General features: G+C 38.5%; 3 protein-coding genes across 4 annotated transcripts; all 3 read right to left on the bottom strand.

Annotated features, from left to right (window-relative positions):
- Positions 1 to 2,370: 2,370 nt before the first annotated feature.
- LOC131316295 (uncharacterized) lies at positions 2,371 to 4,168 on the bottom strand. Its single transcript, XM_058345616.1, has one exon. The coding sequence runs from the start codon at positions 3,964 to 3,966 to the stop codon at positions 2,593 to 2,595; it is 1,374 nt and encodes a 457-aa protein (XP_058201599.1). The 5' UTR covers positions 3,967 to 4,168; the 3' UTR covers positions 2,371 to 2,592.
- A 1,992-nt stretch (positions 4,169 to 6,160) lies between these two features.
- LOC131316203 (uncharacterized) lies at positions 6,161 to 14,029 on the bottom strand. The gene is made up of 11 exons (XM_058345503.1): positions 13,764 to 14,029; positions 11,194 to 11,358; positions 10,991 to 11,109; positions 10,145 to 10,219; positions 8,410 to 8,503; positions 8,239 to 8,298; positions 7,953 to 8,018; positions 7,769 to 7,867; positions 7,121 to 7,165; positions 6,678 to 6,780; positions 6,161 to 6,566 (listed from the first exon to the last, which is right to left on the bottom strand). Exons 1-11 carry the CDS (start codon positions 13,884 to 13,886, stop codon positions 6,481 to 6,483), a joined length of 1,035 nt encoding a protein of 344 aa, XP_058201486.1. The 5' UTR covers positions 13,887 to 14,029; the 3' UTR covers positions 6,161 to 6,480.
- Positions 14,030 to 16,328: 2,299 nt separating this feature from the next.
- On the bottom strand, positions 16,329 to 18,453 carry LOC131315899 (uncharacterized). Of its 2 annotated transcripts, none has more exons than XM_058345127.1 (4): positions 18,235 to 18,453; positions 17,280 to 17,495; positions 17,152 to 17,197; positions 16,329 to 16,563 (listed from the first exon to the last, which is right to left on the bottom strand). In XM_058345127.1, the coding sequence occupies exons 2-4, from the start codon at positions 17,439 to 17,441 to the stop codon at positions 16,508 to 16,510; spliced, it is 264 nt and encodes an 87-aa protein (XP_058201110.1). In that variant the 5' UTR covers positions 17,442 to 17,495; positions 18,235 to 18,453; the 3' UTR covers positions 16,329 to 16,507. The 2 variants fall into 2 exon arrangements, with proteins under 2 accessions (XP_058201110.1, XP_058201111.1); XM_058345128.1 differs by having other exon boundaries at positions 17,280 to 17,487.
- Positions 18,454 to 19,874: the final 1,421 nt, after the last annotated feature.

Genomic DNA, 19,874 nt, shown 5'->3' with positions numbered 1-19,874 from the left:
TTCGTATGAAAAATAATGCACTCACGTGAGAGGTGTGATGTGGGCCACCTCATATCAGCAATTTGCACCGTTGATGGCCCAGTGTAAAAAAAGTGTCAGATTTGGAAACCAAGTACTAATAATTGACACAAGCATCACTTTCCTTTGGAAGATTTTTTCCCTTTTTGGGGTTTACTGCTCAAGATTTTGATCAACATCAAATTTCTAAAAACAATGGATTGTCCACTGGATTGAAAGGTGGGTCTATTTGTTCATTTTTAGTGGGATTCACTAATACCAGGAGAAGGGTGCTATTTAGTCAGCCTCCCTTCCCCAAACTATGTCCATCTTCATTTAAAGAGAAAAATAATATGCATCATTTTTATCTCGTATTCATCCCACTCTAACCAAACGCAATACAACCAATCACATCTATTATGGCCGGCCCTTCAGGTGGGTGTCTAGGTGATACTGATCCATGGAGTTTGTGTTTTGGCTACTAGAAGTGTTTCTTTGCTCGCTTGCAACGTCTCGACTCGAGTTCCCTTTAGTCTTATCCTCTTGTTACCGAACAATGATCATCCTGTGGACCCTGTTTGTCTCCTCTATCACCATCCGATGGGTTTCTTTGTCTAGTGTTCGTCCGGCGTTGAGCCTGGAAGGCTATGTTTCAATATTGAATTTGTTTATAAGAGAGAAGCAAAATGTAAGGAAATTAAAATTGCTGCTACATAAAATGAGAGTCCTGACAAATAACATGCATGCTCTTATTTCGATGACCAAAAATGTCACCATTTTGTAAAAATTGATTTGAAAGCACACCACAATTTTTTTGACTCAATCCGATATCAGGGAGTACTTGTTAAAGAAATCTGATTACGCTTCTTACAAAATAAACGATTCAGATCATGAAAGTGAAACCCGCCAATGCCTCCTTAAATACCAACACAAAAATGCGAGGGCGAACAAATTTACTCTCATCCAAACACAGGCTACAAGAGTTTTCCAAAGGCAGTTGTGCAGTCCACATGGTCCACTACATTGGACAGGCTGATCATGAACTAGATAGAAAATTCGAAGGCTTCTGCAGTGTTAACCAGCCCATCGGGGTTTGCTCCAAATGGGAATCCATTTCCTGTAAATTTCACTCATTCACTGTGCAGTGTGCACCTCATTGGCTTGACAGGGGACTCACTCAATTCAAATGCAAAAAATAATAATAATCCCCCTTGTGAAGCTTGTAAACCACCTGCTTATTCCTAGTCTATTTTACAGGGAACCAAAATGGTTTTGGATGAACCTAACCTGAATGCTCCACAATTCGAAGACAATGGAGGCAGTGTCTGAGATCCTACGTTGTTCGGAAATGATTTAGGGAAACGGATTTGTAGAAACAGTACGACATAAACCTCCATTGGCGTTGGCTTCAGCAGCAAACATTTTCCGTATTCTCTGGTATTCTGTGGTGAGACAGCAAACATTCTCCGTATTCTCTGGTATTCTGTGGTGCGACGGAGGAGTTGTTAAATTGGCTGAAAGTATCTTCCACTTTTTAAAGATGGAAACCAAACCAAACCAGTACACCACCAACCTATCATACCACCAAAACCTCTATACCCCACCGCCCACTGCCGCCAACCAATATCACTACCATAGCCACGAAACTGATAACTAGATGAAACCTGAAAGGCTGTAGATCTGTTCGAGAACCAGACATTCACATACATAGCAACAATGAGTGGAGAAATGCGACCCTGAACCAAAGATGGAATGCTTAAGCAGATACATAAATAACCAAAAATCTGACTCCCCATTTCAGGAGGAGAATGGAGATCTCTATTAGATGATCACCGCAGTGGTCCAGTGGAAGAGAAATAAATAAGCAACAAGAGTTTAAGAAAGGTTTTAGAACTCACGTGAACGTGCCACTATATACAGGATCGACTTGCAGAAACAGAACAACATTGTTGATATAATCAGTTGGACTTGTAAGGGGAAACATAACCTTTGGTATGTGAAGCAAATCACCCTGTTGGAATGAGCAATTCAAGAGATTCCTAACATGAAGAGCGTGATTTCGATTTTCACAGTCAAGTGATCAAGATTCGAAAACATCTGAAGTTGAAGTGAGCAAAAACCACTTGCCATTTATTATATAAAATCAGAGAATTGAGGATCATGATATGCAGAATCGCAGATAAATGCTCGGTGTCACAGACAAGGGGAAAAAAACGGAAGCGTGATATGATCCTGAAGTGAACACATATCGCGGGAGATTTAGAATCTTTATCAATCGAGAAGTGAACAAATGCATGAGACAAACTCAATGAAAACCAAAGCCCATGCAAATAAACGGAGACATGCCAATGAAATTCAAGTGGAAGACAATAATTAAATCTGATCCGTGAACTTCTTAAATTGGAATTATAACAATGACAATGTCACTTGAATTGTTTAGAAGATAAAAAGACATATTTACACTTTATAGTGAATAAAAGCACCCAACGTCACTGAACATACCATGAACATAGTAGTACTTCACAAGACATCAAATTGGAGGCAATAGTTCAATAACTAAATCATAACATTTATCATCTTTGGATGTCATTCGGATCACGACTTAACAGGCTCATCATCATCTTCAATATCCCAACCAAGATCTTCTTCGTCCATAGCACTCAACCTCTTTCGCAAATCAGATCTGTTTGGACTCCCACTTGTTGTGGCCTTAATCTCATCAGTGTTCCCAGTATCTTCAATCTCATCCCACCCAAGATCTTCTTCCTCGGGCATTGATGGTTGGCTTGAGACAATAGAGAAGTCATCTTTGCACGATCCGCCATTCTCAGTCTTCCCATCCGAACCCAATTTCTCATCAGATTTTCCCTCCAACTTGTCGCCACTCGATTCACCCCCATCCAAATCCACTCTCTCATCACCCCCATCGTCACTTTTCGCTTCAAAAACCACCTCCTTTTCATCATCATTTTCACCATTATTTTCACTCCTTAAACTCTTCTCCTCACTTGCAGCCTCAAACCCATCATCAACTTTTCCCAAAGAACCTCTCTCTTCAATCTTCATTTCCAAATCCTCAACCTTCGACTTAGATCCACTGCTCTCCTCATAATCATCATCATCAACATCCCAACTCAAAACCTCCTCCTCTTCTCCCGCTATCGCCCTCTTCACAAGCTTAGCTCTCGCCTCTTCCGCCTTCTTCACCTTATAAACCCTATAAAAATACCTCCCCCAAAACGTCTCCTCGTCAACCACACCCGGAACAACCTCGTTAAAAATCTCCTCGATCGACTCATTCTCTTCGATCAAATCCCCAATCTCCCCACCCTTCTCACCCAACTTAAACCCTAGTTTCCACTCCTCAAACTCCTCCACATCCTCTACTTCCTTAACGTAAGTATTCATGTCGCATTGAATAGCACGAATCTGAGCATCAATCCTACTATACGGCTTCGAATTCAAGTTGCTACTATTCTGGTCATTCTCAAGTTGGTGCTCGCCATCAGAATAAGTATAACCATCATCAAGCAAAGAGTCCTTACCGTGAGATATGATCTCAACCACTGATACCCCAAGATTGTCTATCACCTGGCCCACCGACTCGAGGGACTCCTGGGCCGCGGCTGCCCCGGCCTCGAGCGAGGTGGGGAGGTCCATCACCGCTCTCCCGGCGACCTCTCGGATCACCGCGGTCTCCTTCTTCAGCCCGGAGCCGAACTCCTCGAGGTCGCGGCGGTAGGTCTCGAGGACCGACTCGGATTTGGAGGCTAGGGTTTTGATCATGCCGCCGAAGGACCAGGCGGCGGTGAGGGAGGAGATTGAGGGGGTCGGGGCGGGAGGAAAATTAGGATTTGGATCGGGTTGCTGGTGTGGGGATTGTTGTGAATTGGAGGGGGAGGTAGGGGCAGTTTGGGGATCGGAGTGTTCTGGATCATCGTCGGTGAAGACGGATTTGAAGAAATTCATGGCGGAAAGAATGGAGGAGGGAGACGAAGAGGAGGAGGGTTTGCTGAAGAGTTTTGGAGGAGTGCAGGTGTGAGAGAATTGACGCCCTTTCAAGTCTTGTTCAAGCTATGTTTGAGGAGAGAGAAAATCTTTTGAGAGACAGAGAGAGAAAGAGAGAGAGAGAGTTTCAGTTTTTTTTTTTGAGAGTGAAGGGGAGAGAGAGTTTCAGTTTGGTCACCGTAATTGTGATTAATGATGGTTATTTCCCTCTAGCTCCGACAATGTTTTACTCTTTCCATCCTAATTTAATTCTCTATCGTTCCATTCTAACATGTTAAAAAATTAGTTATATTTTTAAATTCATAATAAATTTCATATCGAATATGATCTTATTTGATAGATTTTGATTATTTTTATGATATAATGTTTTCAAAAATAAAAAATATTATAAATTACAATATATAATCAATTGAAAAATAGCACAAACTCTCAAAAAGGACAATTTAATTGGAACGGAGGGAGTACTAACTTGTTTCCTTCCTCTGCTTTTTTATTTAATTTCGCTATAGAAGATGGAAAAATTCAGGCTCTTGAGCCGAGCATTAGAATGACATTAGAATGTCCAAGGTCGTTATTTCCAAATGAGAGAAAGAGAGAGAGTGGTATTTGTTGTTACGGTGATTATTGCCCTTTTAGCTCGGACAATGTTTTAATAACAAGCATTTTTACTCTCTTTTGTTTTGAGTTTCGCTGTGGAAGATGGAAAATTCTTGACCTCCCCTTACGTTATCTCAAAACTGACCTAGTAAATTAAAATTTTGAGATTAAGAACTAAAATATAAAGAAAATAATGCTCACATTCTCATAAATGAACTAAAATAGAATGTTTCGTTCCTATGATCGGATCTTTCTGACAAAAGCTATCAGTTCTAGCAGCAGCGGTGATGGTTATAGCAGTTCAGCTGCTTCACTACTTGAATGAGCAGTGATAATTTTTTACCGGGAAGAGAAGGAAAATTCGAATAAAATCTAGATCTAGCTAGATTATTCTATTATTAGTACTAACAAGTAAACCCATCTCTAGCCAACCTTCTTGCAAGAGCTCTTTTCTCAACATCAAACGTGTTGGACAAAAATGTATTTTGGAATCTCTATAAAATTGGAAAATTCTTTTGCTTTAGGAGTGGCACTGATTTCGTTGTTAACAATATTTTAATTATCAATTGAATGTTTTGAATCTTATTACGAGGAAAAATAAAAAAGGAAAAATGAAGGCTATGAAAAAGTAATGGAGTAGCTAAATTCCTGATTTCTGTTTGATTAGATAGATAATGAAAAAGTAAATAAACGAGTAGCTCTCAAAATTCACGTCTGCTTTCATTTTCTATCATCAAACCGCTAATTTGAATTGAAACGACAAAGAAGTGATATTTATGGTTTTAAAAAAACAGAATGCAAATATTTTCGAAACAATAAACTACAAGAAAAATGATTTTATAGTTGCGCCGTCGTGACCAGTGACAATACAGCCCGGGCAAAATTAAAATTTCGACAAAATATGTTGGGTTTTAAGTCGAATTGAATTCAAAATCGATTTGTAAATGAGCAAAATCTTATAGTGCATAGAATTCCATCCTTCTATTATGGTGAAAGTAAGAAGCGAAGAAGCTAAAGGGTTTTCTTCCTCTTTTTCCCAATGGGAGAAGAAGCTAAGGTTGGACAGTCTCCATCAGAGTATTGCAGTTGTAGTGTCATTTTCCTTCCTTAGGTACCAAAAAAAGGAAAATTCTAAAATCAGGGGCTGACAATAGTAAGTGTATGAATATGTATTAAAGGGTGTATAAAGTATAAAAAATATGTGTTTTCCTTGACTTTCAGTGTGTTTATTGTTAGCCCAGTGGACTGACAACAGCAAGACAACCCAAAAAATTCAGAGACTACAACATGAGACTGAACTAAAATGTCATGGGATTGCAGCGCCAGCGCTTCGGCGCAACTACCGATACAGGAATACATTTCCACCGGAGGACTAATTTCGCAACACAAAACATGGGACATGCAAAATGGATATGCAAATGCCGAATTCTCCAAACCGAATAGTCCAATATAATTGTTCATCCTATGGAATTCTGATCGAGTGGGATTCCTTCATTATCAGTCTCAACAATCAAACATGGCCTGAAGAGCCAAAACCAAAACGGAAGAAGTCGGAGTCTAAATCCCAGTTTAGGATTCAACATTCAAACCCATTGGATTTCACTTTTCTTTCTTGGAATCTATATGCTCCTCAACATTAAGAAGGGTTTCAACCAATGAAACAAGAAGTAATGTTTTTTTCCTTTTCCTCCAAATAAAGGCTTGGATTGCCATATGATATAGAGACATAGCTAAAAAATCCTGTCACCCCAGTTACCAAAGCCCTCCGACACAATTTTCCATTCGATATGAAAATCCTTCCAAGCATAGTTCATTACAGCACAAATTTACAGGATTGGGGTACGAACAGAATTCAACAACAATGGGAAGGTATACCTATCATTCAAGGTTTGGCAGCCGAGATACTCTTTCAATCTCCTTAATGATCAGTTCCTTTTCTTCTTCAAATTGATCATCATCGGCACCTGCCATACAGTGAAGTAGAAAACAAAGCTAAGGAAGGGAGAAAATACAGCTAAACATAATTCAGTAAAACAATAATTGGCAGCAAAAGACATGATCAAGGGTGGACTTGCCTTTTCCGGGAGAGAGATTGTGAAGCAAGGCCAGCAATCGCTCGTGATTTTTAGCCAGGATAACTTTTATATCTCGAGGCTTGCTAGGGTTGGCCACAAAAACCTACAGTTCAAATAAGTAAAGTAATAAAACTAGATCTGAAAAAGTAACTTACTGATAAAAGGGAAGGGAAGGCCACTATATAAGCCAAATGCAGCACACAGGCTCTTTAGGAACTTTCACTGAACTCTAATAGATTCTGATGGTCAAGTTTTAGCACAGTAAATTGCCTCCCCTTCTTTCTCCAAAAACAAAAAGAGAAAAAAAAAAAAAAAACCAATATGTCTGTCCCACTTTCTTCTTCATTTGAGTTTCATTTTTATTTCAAATGAGAGGAAGAAGTGCTAGTAAAAGTATAGAATTTGACTAACGAAAGGCAGAGATCCAAAAAAAAATTCAGCACCTTAAAAATGTGGAAAGCAGAGATCTGGATGTTTTTGCTTGAATCCTGCTCAAAAGCAAATTTGGGAAACAAAAGCTTGTAAGAGAATGGGAAAGGTACAGAGTTTGTGTCAAACATTTCGTAATTCCCTAAATATCCTCATGATTGAGACAATAAATTAATCTACTGTAGCTGGGAAAAAACTAGACAATCCATTCCTTTATTGACCCGGTAAGTAAGACAGAAAAATAAAGGCTTCCCTTCTAAGGAACATACTCAAGCAGGTTAGGTTGGCTGAGCCGGGGGAAGAGTGAAGAGGCTTCAGCAAATTAGAAAGGAAAACTTTTAGATAAGTACATCACCTGTCACTTTTTTGTGTGAGTGTACTAGTCCTGTGGAATTACAGGCTATGAACTGGTTGCATCACAAAACACACAACAAAACAGAACAAACGTGACCTCAAAAGAAGCCAAGTAAAATGCAGTTAAATTACCGACAACCTGGAATAAGAAAACACTTCAAAAAATGAATGTATTTTCTTGGGTGAAAATTGAAATACGCAGGCATCTCCAACAGCCAGATGCTGCTGATTTTTCTAGCACTATCAATTCATCATGCAAACAGAAGAATACTAAGAGCATCTATCGAGGAAAATACAAAATTCAATACCTTCAGCAATGTCATCATAACTTTCAAGTATCGGACTTCAACAATGTAGCGCTTCATTATATGTGAATTTGGAGTCTCCAAAAGAAATTCCGAGAGAAGCTAGAAACCATTAACATCCTAAGGTCAACAAATCTTATAAAATAGATACTCAGAACAAATCCAACACCTCAGAGGAATGACTAACCTTCAAAGATTGTCTTCTTGTCACATAGTTAGAGGAGCTCAAGAGTTTTTCATATTCCTCGAAGAACTGGATAAAAGCCGCAGATTAGATAAGCCTACAGAATCAATCAAGAGGAAATAACCAAGATAAAAAAAAAAAAAAAGGTGGATATTCCAAATGGCCAAGACGGTCTCAAACATTCAGGTAAACAGGACTCCTATTCAATCCACTTTCACGGTGTCAACCAATAACCGAAGGTTGCCATATTTTTTCAGAACCTTTTTCTAACAAAGCTGAAGCAGCAAACCTCATCATAATGAGCAGTGAGGTATTCAGAGACTGCATCTTCATGTTTAGTAAGCAGATCCTGTAAACATTTCACTAGTACTATGTCAAAAAGCGGCACGCCATCTAAGTCTAGAAACAAAAATAAGTAGGAAGTCAAAGTTAAGCAGGACTAGAAACTAATATATCTGACCTTAAAGGTAGAAAATGCATCAGAGGCGATGTCAAAGTTCGGCAGCTCCACGTATTTGAAAAACAACTCAAAGCTTGGAGACTCTAGTATATATCTGAATAGCACCATAAAAGTGTGAAATACTGCAAAACTTGTATTTCCGAAGACAGCAAAGGCCGCAATGCAAACTCTTTGACTCATATGCAGAGAATACTAGTCCGTAGTAAAGAAAGAAGTAGCAATCGCTAACAAGTAGAAGATGACAATCACAAGGGAAGGATTTCCCATGTAGAATTTGCAGAACTACACTGATTGGTCCAGCTGCAAATGCTCTAGAATTCACTGGGTTTGAATGGGTAGCAGAATGTTTTGTCTTCAAGAAATGGAAGAATTAGCTTTTTTTAATTAAATTACAGTTGCCAAACCCCTCTCATGGAACCGGGGCACATGGCCCAACAGTTGTGTAGCTGCACTTAAAGTGCAGTGAGTCCTGCAGAGAGGAAGTTGATATTCTTGTTGGTGGGTTGAGAAGGGGATTGGGATAGTATAAATTCTTCCACTTATGAGCCAACAAAAAACCCTCTCATGGTATCTATAAAGGGCCATTTTCCTAATCCCAACCCACACAATGTTCTTTGCGGACAAGGAAACCACAAAATGCCGCATTACGGGACATAGATTCTTGATCGCCATGACAAGGTCAAAAAGACCATTCTGCCATTCATTCAGTGCGCGTTTTTATGCTTGTAATCCAAATCAAATGGAAACAGCTCATGACACAAATTTCAAGCATTTCAAGTTTCCAGCATCCCTAGTTCCTGAATTCATTCCATGGCAATAAATCGACCACTAGCTTGACAATCATTGACATTTGGGGCTTTGCAGCCTTTGCTCAAAGCCTGTAACCAATTCTCTGTTTCACCCAATCCACCATCTGGCCAGTTCAACAAAGTAGAAACTAAATTGACAACAAGAAAAAGAAAACTTCTGTTTCTTGAGTTACACAGCATTATAGCATTGTTTTATGGTAAAAAAATTCATTTATTTCTGTTATTTCACAAAAAAAAAAGGAAGAAAACCAGGGATCTGTTGAATTTCAAGTATTCCGTTTTACCAATAAGATACGAAGACTTTCCTTACCTCTGGAATTGCACAAAAAAGACTATTTATCTCAGAGAGGTCTGACATTCCATTTGTTTGAGACATTTTGTATGGAGAACTAAGGAAGGTTTCAAGTTTCAACTAGTACTCACTCCATGTCCATGGTAGAAGATCTTCTTATGCCTGAGCCACTTAAATGATATCCAGTGAACACAGATACCAAATTGGCATAGTCAATCACCCATAAGATGACCTTGGACAGCGCCGCATCGATGATAGAGGACATCCCAATTACAATTGTATAAAATTTGCGAAAAGACCAAACCTATCCCAGAGAATACAGCAAAGGCACTAAAACTAAAGGAACAAAGCTGAAATAACATAGATAAAGAGCATAATAAAACCATAAACTGGCAATTATTCAGTTTTTATCAGTTGCAACTATTGCAAATAAATCAAACAGATCTGCACAACAGAAAAGGACTTTCCATCCTCCCAAACTCTTAATTATGTAGTATAGAGTCTATAGACCTTCCACTATTCCTTTCTCTGTTAAATAGTACCAACAGGATTGCTGATACAAACATCAAGTTTAGCAAGAACACAAGGACCTTGAAAAGACAAAAGGGATAAACAAAAAGCATGAGAATCTTACTTTGCCAGGGTAGGTATTTTGATGCATTCCCTTAAAATGTTTCCACAATTCAAGGCAATTTCCTTGTTATCATAGCTGCTTGAACAACATCATAATAAGTAGCGAGCAGTCCATACCACTTTATCGGGAAAATAGAAACAAAAAACCACGGTGCAATTAAACAAAAACCCTATATGAGGTAGATCGTCTAGGCTTAAGGATAGTTGGGCATTATTGCCATTACAAACTGATGTAAGACTGAGATCTGAGCAAGGATTCACCATTATCAAAATGATATTTTGCCACGTATGATAATGGATATTATTATTTGGAAAGAGCGAACAGCTGCCCAATATTTCTTAGGTAAAGCAACAGGTATCCATCCCTTCCAACAAAAGCCGTAACCATCATATGAGTACTAACTAAGAAGTAACGACAACATTAAAAACTAAAGTAGCAATGAAACACGTTTTGCCTTGTTGCCAAAAATAGAAAACTTCGCTTCTCAATTGTTTGGGTAGATTTGATAGGTTTAAGATGACTAAAACTTCGATTATGCTTTCCTAATAACTGGTAGTCTCATTGGCTCACTCGCGAGCAAGACTGTTATGTTATATGTTTTCTTTATCCATTTCTAGTAGCACAAAGCAACTTGACATCTAAGGTCTATAAATTCCACCAGCAGTTTCTTCCCTTCCCTCATGGAAGGGCTTACACTGGCTACAAAATAGGACCACAAGGAGGTGCGGAGAAGAACTCATTCATCCACAGAATTACCGTAATGCAGACCTACACTGCATGAAAGCCAAAGAGAAGAAAAGGCACTTCCACAATAATCTATAGACGAAATGCATCAGAGAACCTTACCACACAACGAGAAAGTCTAATAACTCCAAATGATTCTCTATGTATTCGACGCAGCAACAAGTAGAGCCAACCTGTTGCTTCAACAGCATGGACCAACAGTGAACTAAATCCTTTCTCGCCTGTGTCAAACTTTTATTATCACTGTGCAAGTAAATAAGCTAATATATGAGAGTGACAAAATGTTATGAATTATGATAACTCACTTCCCATCCCAAAATGGGTAACTTGTGAATGAAAAGAGCAAGAACATCTTCTTTACAGATTTCAAGTGCTAGCTGTGACACCTGATCCAAGTTTGGTTCAACCTCCCCATCACCACAAAGCATAACTCTCATTGCCAAAAAATTCTTCTCAACTTCTTCCAAAGCCTGCAAACTTGAAATAAGGAAACTGGTGAAAAATACAAATACACAATGACTATTTCTTACATAGTAGTTGGTGGCCTAAAATTTAAACTATCTGTCTGTGTATTTCCACCCGAGTTGGGTTTTTTTTCTTTGCTTCCTTTTTTTGCTGACATAGAGCTGCAGCAACTAGTACTAATTTATCAACAAAATGCACTCTTTACATTCCCTTTCCAGTTTTAGAACTACATATAAAAATAAACATAATATCATGGTTTACCAGTAGTTGGAAACATGTATTTAAGCAGTTACCATGATTTTGAAGGAAAAGAAAAAGCAAGAGATTACGATAAGCAAGGTGCTACCGCATGGAAAGAAGCAAGGCTTGGAAACAAATAGTAAGTAGCCTAAAACATGGAATTCTCACAACCTGTGACTGTGAGGATGGGAACCAAAAACAACAGAAAAGCTCAGCAAAGAAATGGACTGAGAATAACGCTGCAAAGCATAGCCCAAAGCAGGATACAGTGGCAAAAGAACAGAATCAACAAAGCTGACTCAAACATCAGAATGCTTAAAAAGAAAAAAAGAAAAAAAAACTCAAACATCACAATGACAGATCCAATGGTGGATGTCGAACATCCCACATACGAGCTCCAAACAACTCAAAACACCATTGCTATTACAAATCCCACAACGCTCAAAACAGAACCAGTGGTAACTACCACCATTACGACTCCTACACAGAGCGCTGTGACGATAAAACAAAGCTACGCCCGGCCTCCCACACATCAATCATCAGCTACCTACCTATGGAGGACAAGAAGGAGCCCATTTAAAAAATCCATTTAAGTGCAACAGGCAATCGACTACTCTCAGTTTTAGTAATTCAACGCCATGTCTCTAGCAGGGTAACCTTAGGGTATCAGGTAAGCATCTCGCATCGTCATAGCTGTGACCACCATTGTCACTGTTTGAAGCTACGACAGAGGAAAAGTATGAACCATGCGGCCATGCCAACACCAGAATAAGTCACATGAAGGTAGTCCACAACCCACCAACCTAGAGCCCTTAAACAGCAAAATTCTTCCATCTCCAATAGTGCAGTTATGCTTAAATAACCACAAACACATAAATACTCATGCATATCACAATGTAGCAGTCAATCTTCCTCCCTTTAAAACATTCATCTTAGAGCCCTTTAATAGTCAAAGGTATTCTCCTTACCAGCGTGAAGGTGAAATAGTACAAGCAAACCAGCGGTGAACTATCACCTAACTCACCACCTCAATAAATGGAGCTCAATTAACATTTCTATTCATCAATAGTATTGTTTGTTGTGCGGAGAGCCATCAGAGACTCAACACACTGTGAAGTGTGAACAATTAAAGTTATGAATATTAACCGAAGAACAAAACAAATATACAAAGCAATACCAAACAAAAGAGAGAGAAAATCAAATCAAGAGAAAAAATGATTTTGCATGGCTCAACTAACGTTGGGTGTAAACCTACTCCACGGGCAATCGATCAATGACTTCCTAGGCAACCGAATGCTAAAGAGAGCCACAATGAGAGCTTCTGCAGCAACCCGCTCTCAAAGCCTCACCGAACCCAAAATAAAGTACTCTCTCCCAAACCTTAATTTAGACTCTTGTGTTTTTCTCTCACGTGCAAATAATGAAACTCAATACAACTATTTATACTAAGAGCGTCATTGCCAAAATAGGTTTTAGCTTCTCAAAACTCTAAAAAAAAAGAAAAAAGAAAAAAGAAAATTCTGAGTTTTGGCACGTTCAGATGAACTTAACAAGAGCCACAACCAAAAAAACAGAAACTTCGGAGGAAAAACTGCCGACAAGCGTAGGAAGGCCGTGACCTCTGTCCAGACGGAGGTATACAAATTGAACCGGATCCCACATTCTTCCGTACACCAATATAGCGAAATGCATCAAGAAGAATCTTGATTTTGGTTATATAAAGACACGCAGACTCATTGTACACGCTCTCGACTCCAGTCTGCCATTGACTTACATTGAGCAAAATCCACGTACATGACGGAGGTAGACAAATTCCTACGTCGTTTCGTACACCAATAGAGAGAAATGCATCAAGGAGACCTCAATTCTGTGCGCGAGCACACACGGAGCACACACTCTCGAGTCTAGTCTGCAATTGATTTACATTAAGCCGAATTGGCCAATTCACTTAACATTTTCCATAAATGAAAAGTACACCAACATAATCAAAACAAAAAATGTAAATTATGTTTAAAAAAAGATGAAATTCACAGCCAAGGAATGCTGTTCTGAGACTAATTCCAGCAGATCAACGACAATCGGATAAAAGCGCACCTATAAAAACTCAATTTTGAACATAAATACGTATGCGTGAATACATATAGTACAAAGAACGATACAGGTACAGTACCTTCTTGAGGGCTTGGACCTCGGCGACGGTTTTGGTGTCGAGAGCCAGGAGACTGTCCTTGATCGCTCTGACGAGCTCTTGTGGTGTTTTGGGCCTCGACGGCTTGAAGAACGAGAACGACATCGTCAATTGATCACTCTCTCTCTCTCTCTCTCTCTCTTCAGAGTGGACTGTTAAGAAGTACAACCTGATCCTGGCAATCTGCCATTGTAGGTTTGCTAAGACCAAATGCCGTATCAATTTTTTAAGGGAGATTTTCACACTCCCTACTACAATCCCCAATTTCTTTTTTTTCTTTTAACAATCCACAATTTTTTTTTTCTTTATCAACGTAAATTAATTTTCAATGGTACCCTTAGAAAAGTGTATGGTAAAATGGGCAAGATAATAAATTTACATGATTAAAAACAAAAACGGGAGTGTGGATTGTAAAAAAAAAAAAAGTGTGAAATCACTTCATTTTTTTAATTAGCTAATCAATTTTCAATATATCTGATAAAAACTATTTGATTTTTAATATATTTTTGTACTAAGGTAATTGATTTTCATATTTTGTTTTCAACATAACCGTGTCCTCTTGCGATGTTAATTTAAAAAATTAACCTTCCAATTCCATACTCCTTCACACTGACAGTACAACATTGTAATTCACATTATTGAAAGAAAAAAAAGAAGCGAGGTTATAAAATAAAATAAAAAAGAGTGAAAATCACAATTGAATTCTTTTGCTTAGAACATCATTATCCCAAATTGTTTTTTGCACTTCGCCTTTTGTTACTCATATATTTTTGGTTTTAGGCTTATAGATTCTAATTATTCTCGCTTGATATAGGATGTACTCAATGAAACGAAGCTCCCGCATATGCAGGGACTAGAGAAGAGTTGATGTACGCAACCTTACTCTGCAAGCAAAGAGGAAGTTTTTTTTTAGAATTGAACCCGCGACCAGGAAGTTTTTCCCATAAGTTTTCTTCTATTATTTTTTGGGTAGTCATAATGTAAAAAAAAGGTTTTCGTTAATGCCAAATTGCAGCGCATAAAAGACTTGTACCGTGTTCAGGATACAAGACGTTTATGCACTTAAGTTTTGACACTAACAAAAACATAAAAAAAAATAAAAAAAACAGTTTGGTATTATCATTTTCCTTTCAAAATACTTGTATTGTGGCCTATTTGTGGGTTTGGGCCTTGATCTTTGGGTCCCGAGCCTCAGTCTGGTTCCGCTTTGGTGACACTGAGTTCTGGATCAAAATGATGGGCCTGATCATAGGCCCATATTTTGTAAATTGCTTTTTGGTCCATCGTATATTCATGATTGGATGAATGGGCCCTCAGTAGATAGATAGCACCCCCGCTACAAAACCAACTTTGTAAGTTTTGTTTATGGAGCGAATGGTTGGCTGTCTCGGTGGTAAGGCCTTCTGCCCTCATGCATTTAGACAGAGTTCGATTCTCGTAACCCACATTACCCTCCCCTAAGTCCCCTAGAATAACATAGATTAGGTTCTGGCAAAAAAAAGAAAAAAAAAGAGGAAATGTTTTGTTTTGGGAATTGATTTTTACACTCGTTTTTTGTTCAAGTGCACTTTTTTTTTTCTTTTTGCACGTGAAATTACAAAACTACCCTACATACATTTTTTTCCTCACACTTAGGGTAATCATATAATTCCACATGAATTCGGAAAAATAATCATATAATTCCACATGAATTCGGAAAAAAAAGAAAGAAAGAAGAGAGGAGTGCATGTGAATAAAAGGCGAGTGTAAAAACCAATTCCCTTTGTATTTTTTCTCGATTATATAGAAAGGGGAAAGGGTCACCACTTGCCAAGGCTGAAATATGAAGTGCAACACTTCAATTTTCTCTGCTGACTCGAAATCACTCACAGTCACACGTGATGTTTTTGAATCTTCGAGTCCTCAAAAGACAAAATCAAAACGAAATGGTGTTTTTTGATGCTCGTTTATTCATCTTCTTACTGTCATAACAAATCGATCTTGAATGAAATAGAAACAAACAGGAGCTCGAACTCGGCTAATTTGATTCTTTACCAACCTTAAAATGGATGATTCCTTGATGCCTCAAACAGCCTTCTCGCCGTCTTTGTTGACAAAACATGACATATAGTCGAACAAACTGCTTTACGTACACGCTTACCGGATGCGAATTCAAAAGGATTTGCGTGGGGGGCGCAATCGTTTAAAAGGTTTGTCCAGATCTGTGTTCGATAGCCGCGCATCTCTTTCCCGAAGCCCTCTATTTGTCTGTGTTTGTTTGTGGGATTAGAATTTTTGTTTCCCAAATCCACTTTTCACGTATCCAAATGGTATGTTTTCTAATGTATACGCAAACTATTCAGTTGTCATTCTCTTATCCTCAAAGAATCCAGTCACAAAGGAAGTATTCAAGACGAATAAGCTACCACCAAAACAGGGCAATGCGGCATGCTATCACTTTGGCAAACTAAAATTCTCCTCAATCCAAATCAAACTTTATGGAGGGAGAGCAAACCTGTATGAAGATTGGAGAGAGAGAAAAAACTTTATGGAGAGAGAGAGAGAGTGTGTCCCGGAAAAGCCTATGCATAAATTCTTCAATGGTCCAATTGGAACCGTAAAATTCTTCATCGAAAGCTTGTCATTATGTAATTGAAATGGCAAACAACTTCAATAGGAGACCTGGCCTTTTTTCCCATTGGCTTTGGTACAAGTATCACAGACTTGGCGTAATTCCTCAAAATTTATCACTTTCTCTTGTCATTGTTCCTCTTCTCATTGCATGCCTTCAATGCTTGTACTTCTGCAAGAAAATATGGTCCATCACCAAATGAAAAAGTTCCACACAAACAAGAAGCTCGCCCATCGTTCACCAAATAACCAATCCAAATCGAACTTATCAATCCGAATTAGCTACATGAACCTCTAATCGAATTTGGTTGAAAAAGGACACAACACAATATGAAGTCAACCCCAACCAATGTTCTAAGAACCGCTAGGGACTAGTCGGGCGGAAAAAGGGCGCCGAGGCACTGATTAGTCGGCCGCCTAGCACCTAGGCGGGGACTACACGCCGACTAGTCAGCTGCCTTGGGCGTTGGACCACCGCTTATCGCTTAGGTGCCTAGGTGGGGACTAGTCGACCTAGGCGGCCGGTGTTTAGAACACCTGACTCCAACCATTAACCTCTGATCGAATTTGGTTGAAAAAGGATCCAACAAAATATGAACTCCAACCATTTCATCAAATTGTTCAGTATCAAGCAAGAACCAAATTTTCCAACGAAGGTTAAGAAGATTTGATGATAACATATAAATCCATTAAGTGATTTTTTAAAATTTATTTTGAGAGAGAGAGAGAGAGAGAGAGAGAGAGAGAGAGAGAGAGAGACCCTTTTGGCAAGATTTCCAATTCCTGTTGGTATTCACAAGACAATCCTGCAATATGCAAAGAAATCGTATCTGGGTTTAGGGTTTTAGAGGGAATGAAGAGGGATATGACAGGAGTAATTTCAAATACCTGCAATGACAAGTACACAGAAGAGCATTCATTGAGTTGCTTCACGCTGTCGTCCTCCTCGTCTGCGTCGCTCTGATGAAGCGGCGGCTGCCCCGACGGCGGCGACGGGACCGTTGGCGGTGGTGGTTGGGATATTGCGTTTGGGTTTGCTTTTGGGTCCATTTTACTTTGGGGAGTCCGCGTTCGTTTGGGCTATTTGTTAGCCCTCCTGCGGCCCTAACACATAGGTGACTTTTCTCTCACTTACAAAAATGGGAAAATTAAGGCTGGTCAATGACGTGTGTTGATAATTAACTAGCGTTTAACCCGTTCTATACACGGGTAAAACTAACACAACGCTAGAACCAAAATTAACTAGCATTTCATCATTTGTGGTTTCTTCATTTCTCTCTCAAGCTAGAACCAAAATTAACAAAGGAGATTTTACACTTTTCCCATCTGCGAGGGGCAGTCGAGTGTCTCTCACAATCTAATGGTCAGTTTTGTAGAAAAGTAATGACAACATCTTATCTAGTGAGGAAAATCGTTAACTATATTTATCTTCGTGGCATTCCAGACAATTACAGTCTTATAAAGTTACGGCCAGTTATGTTAAACTCAATCCCTTCTGTTAAACTATACTGGGATCCTAATTGAAGCATTCCATCGAACACGTGGAAGCCACTGGAGCATTATGTTTTTTAAGCCAAATTTTCCAATTACAGTTGGAGATTTTATCAAATACTTGGAAAGCAATTGAGGGAAGAATAAGAACCTAATTGAAGCATTCCATCGAACACGTGGAAGCCACTGAAGCATTATGTTTTTTAAGCCAAATTTTCCAATTACAGTTGGAAAGCAAAGAGGGTAAACAGATTTTTATTAAATGCAGTAAAGAGGGTAAACAGATTTTTATTAGGATCAAAGTAACGTCAAAAAATAAGGAAGATTATTAGGGCGAGAATGAATGGTTTACCTATTTAAATCGTGGGCAGCGTCCTTGTGGTCGCTGGGGTTTTCGGAAATGGCGTTGACAACGGCTGGAGGGTGGTCGCTGGGTTGGGTGGTGGTGTGGCAACAGGAGCGAACAGGAGAGAGGAGTGGGAGAGAGAGAGAGAGGAAGGGGAGAGGGAGGGAGGGAGAGAGCGGGAGAGTAACTTTGGAGGAAGAGTGGAAGACAGGAAACACGGTGGAGAGAGGAAGCACGATGGAGAAAAATACATTGATCGTAATCGGTTTTTCAATCTAACGATCGTAACCTATTGAATTTGCGATCCAACGGCTGGAGGGGTGCTTATGTTTGTATGAGTAGACAAAAGTCTGCTCTGTTTTATAATATAGATACCCGTCAAGAATATTTTCAGTATTAACAAATGTTCTTAGCTTGTCCTTGACGGGTATTAATTATCAAAACACATACTGGGCTTTCATTTTCCCTAGAAAAATTTGCTGAATCTTGGTTTAACTTTTATATATTCAATAAGATAAGATGAATCAAAAAAATACTCAACCAAAAAAAAATTTGAAATTAAAAAATTCACTAAAGAGGATAAAAAAGACACCAAAAAACTTTATATCCTCAAAAGCCTGTCCTTTAGTGTCTTTTTGTCGTCTTATATAAGTTCGACTTTGGTGTGTGTGTATATATATTTTAAATTTTTGCCGATTTCTCTTATTGAGACGATTGATGTGATGTAAAAATTATACTCATATTTAATAAAAATTAAAATAAAATATTTTATATGTCTATAATACAAGGTCATGCATCTCTTTTTTAACAAGCGCTCACATTGTCAACAACTTTGAATTGTTGCTTTCTTGCTAGATGGCCAACTTTTAAATCTCTCAATTTTTTGTTACATACATAGATATATGAACACAACAACTCGGGTTTGATTTGACTTATGAGATTTTGTATTGTTTTTATTTCTGTCTTTTTGGGATCGAAAAAAGGTTGATAATCCACAAGCAAATATATCATCTTGTGCCGCAATCTTACAAATGATTGATTTTTATACAAAATTATTTTGTTTCCTTTTTACCATTAAAATGGTGAATAATTAGCTCACAATAGCCGCAATAGCATCATTAGCATCGAACACCAATATTTTAGGGCTCAATGCAAAATTCAACGGTGACTTCAATAGCCGCAATAGCATCATTAGCATCGAACGCCAATATTTTAGGGCTCAATGCAAAATTCAACGGTGACTTCAATAGCCGCAATAGCATCATTACCATCGAACGCCAATATTTTAGGGCTCAATGCAAAATTCAACGGTGACTTTAATTGTGTGTTATTGTTTGGTCAAAGTCAACACCTTCATAAAGTCCACATTCTATTATACCTTCACTACCAAAATTGATTGCTAAGGAGTATAAATTATTTTCCTAAATTTTTAATAGCTTTTAATTGCTTAGCTATTTGGGAGGATGATAATACCTATATTTGGATTTTTATATCCAAAAATAACCTAATATTCACCGAAATTTCCTCCTATACCCTTACATAAAACAATATTTTACAATAGACCCATTGGTCCCTCTTAACCGTGGTTAACAGCAACAAACACATATACATAACCCTGGTTACTTCTCTGGTTAACACCAAAAGGA

The sequence above is a fragment of the Rhododendron vialii genome, chromosome 2a (assembly GCF_030253575.1).
Source record: "Rhododendron vialii isolate Sample 1 chromosome 2a, ASM3025357v1".
Classification (NCBI taxonomy): domain Eukaryota; kingdom Viridiplantae; phylum Streptophyta; class Magnoliopsida; order Ericales; family Ericaceae; genus Rhododendron; species Rhododendron vialii.
This window is presented reverse-complemented; position numbering and strand designations above follow the sequence as displayed.

Bases quoted from the DNA above. Each gene is read 5' to 3' on its own strand.
- LOC131316203 (XM_058345503.1), bottom strand. From the start codon at position 13,886: ATGTCGTTCTCGTTCTTCAAGCCGTCGAGGCCCAAAACACCACAAGAG. The intron at 11,359-13,763 runs GTACTGTACCTG...TCAAGTTTGCAG, and splicing joins AGGTCCAAGCCCTCAAGAAG to GCTTTGGAAGAAGTTGAGAA. The intron at 10,220-10,990 runs GTAAGGTTCTCT...TTGTTCAAGCAG, and splicing joins TTAGACTTTCTCGTTGTGTG to CTATGATAACAAGGAAATTG.
- LOC131315899 (XM_058345127.1), bottom strand. From the start codon at position 17,441: ATGGACCCAAAAGCAAACCCAAACGCAATATCCCAACCACCACCGCCA. The intron at 17,198-17,279 runs GTATTTGAAATT...TGCATATTGCAG, and splicing joins CTGTGTACTTGTCATTGCAG to GATTGTCTTGTGAATACCAA. The intron at 16,564-17,151 runs GTCTCTCTCTCT...ATTTTCTTGCAG, and splicing joins TTGGAAATCTTGCCAAAAGG to AAGTACAAGCATTGAAGGCA.
- LOC131316295 (XM_058345616.1), bottom strand. From the start codon at position 3,966: ATGAATTTCTTCAAATCCGTCTTCACCGACGATGATCCAGAACACTCC.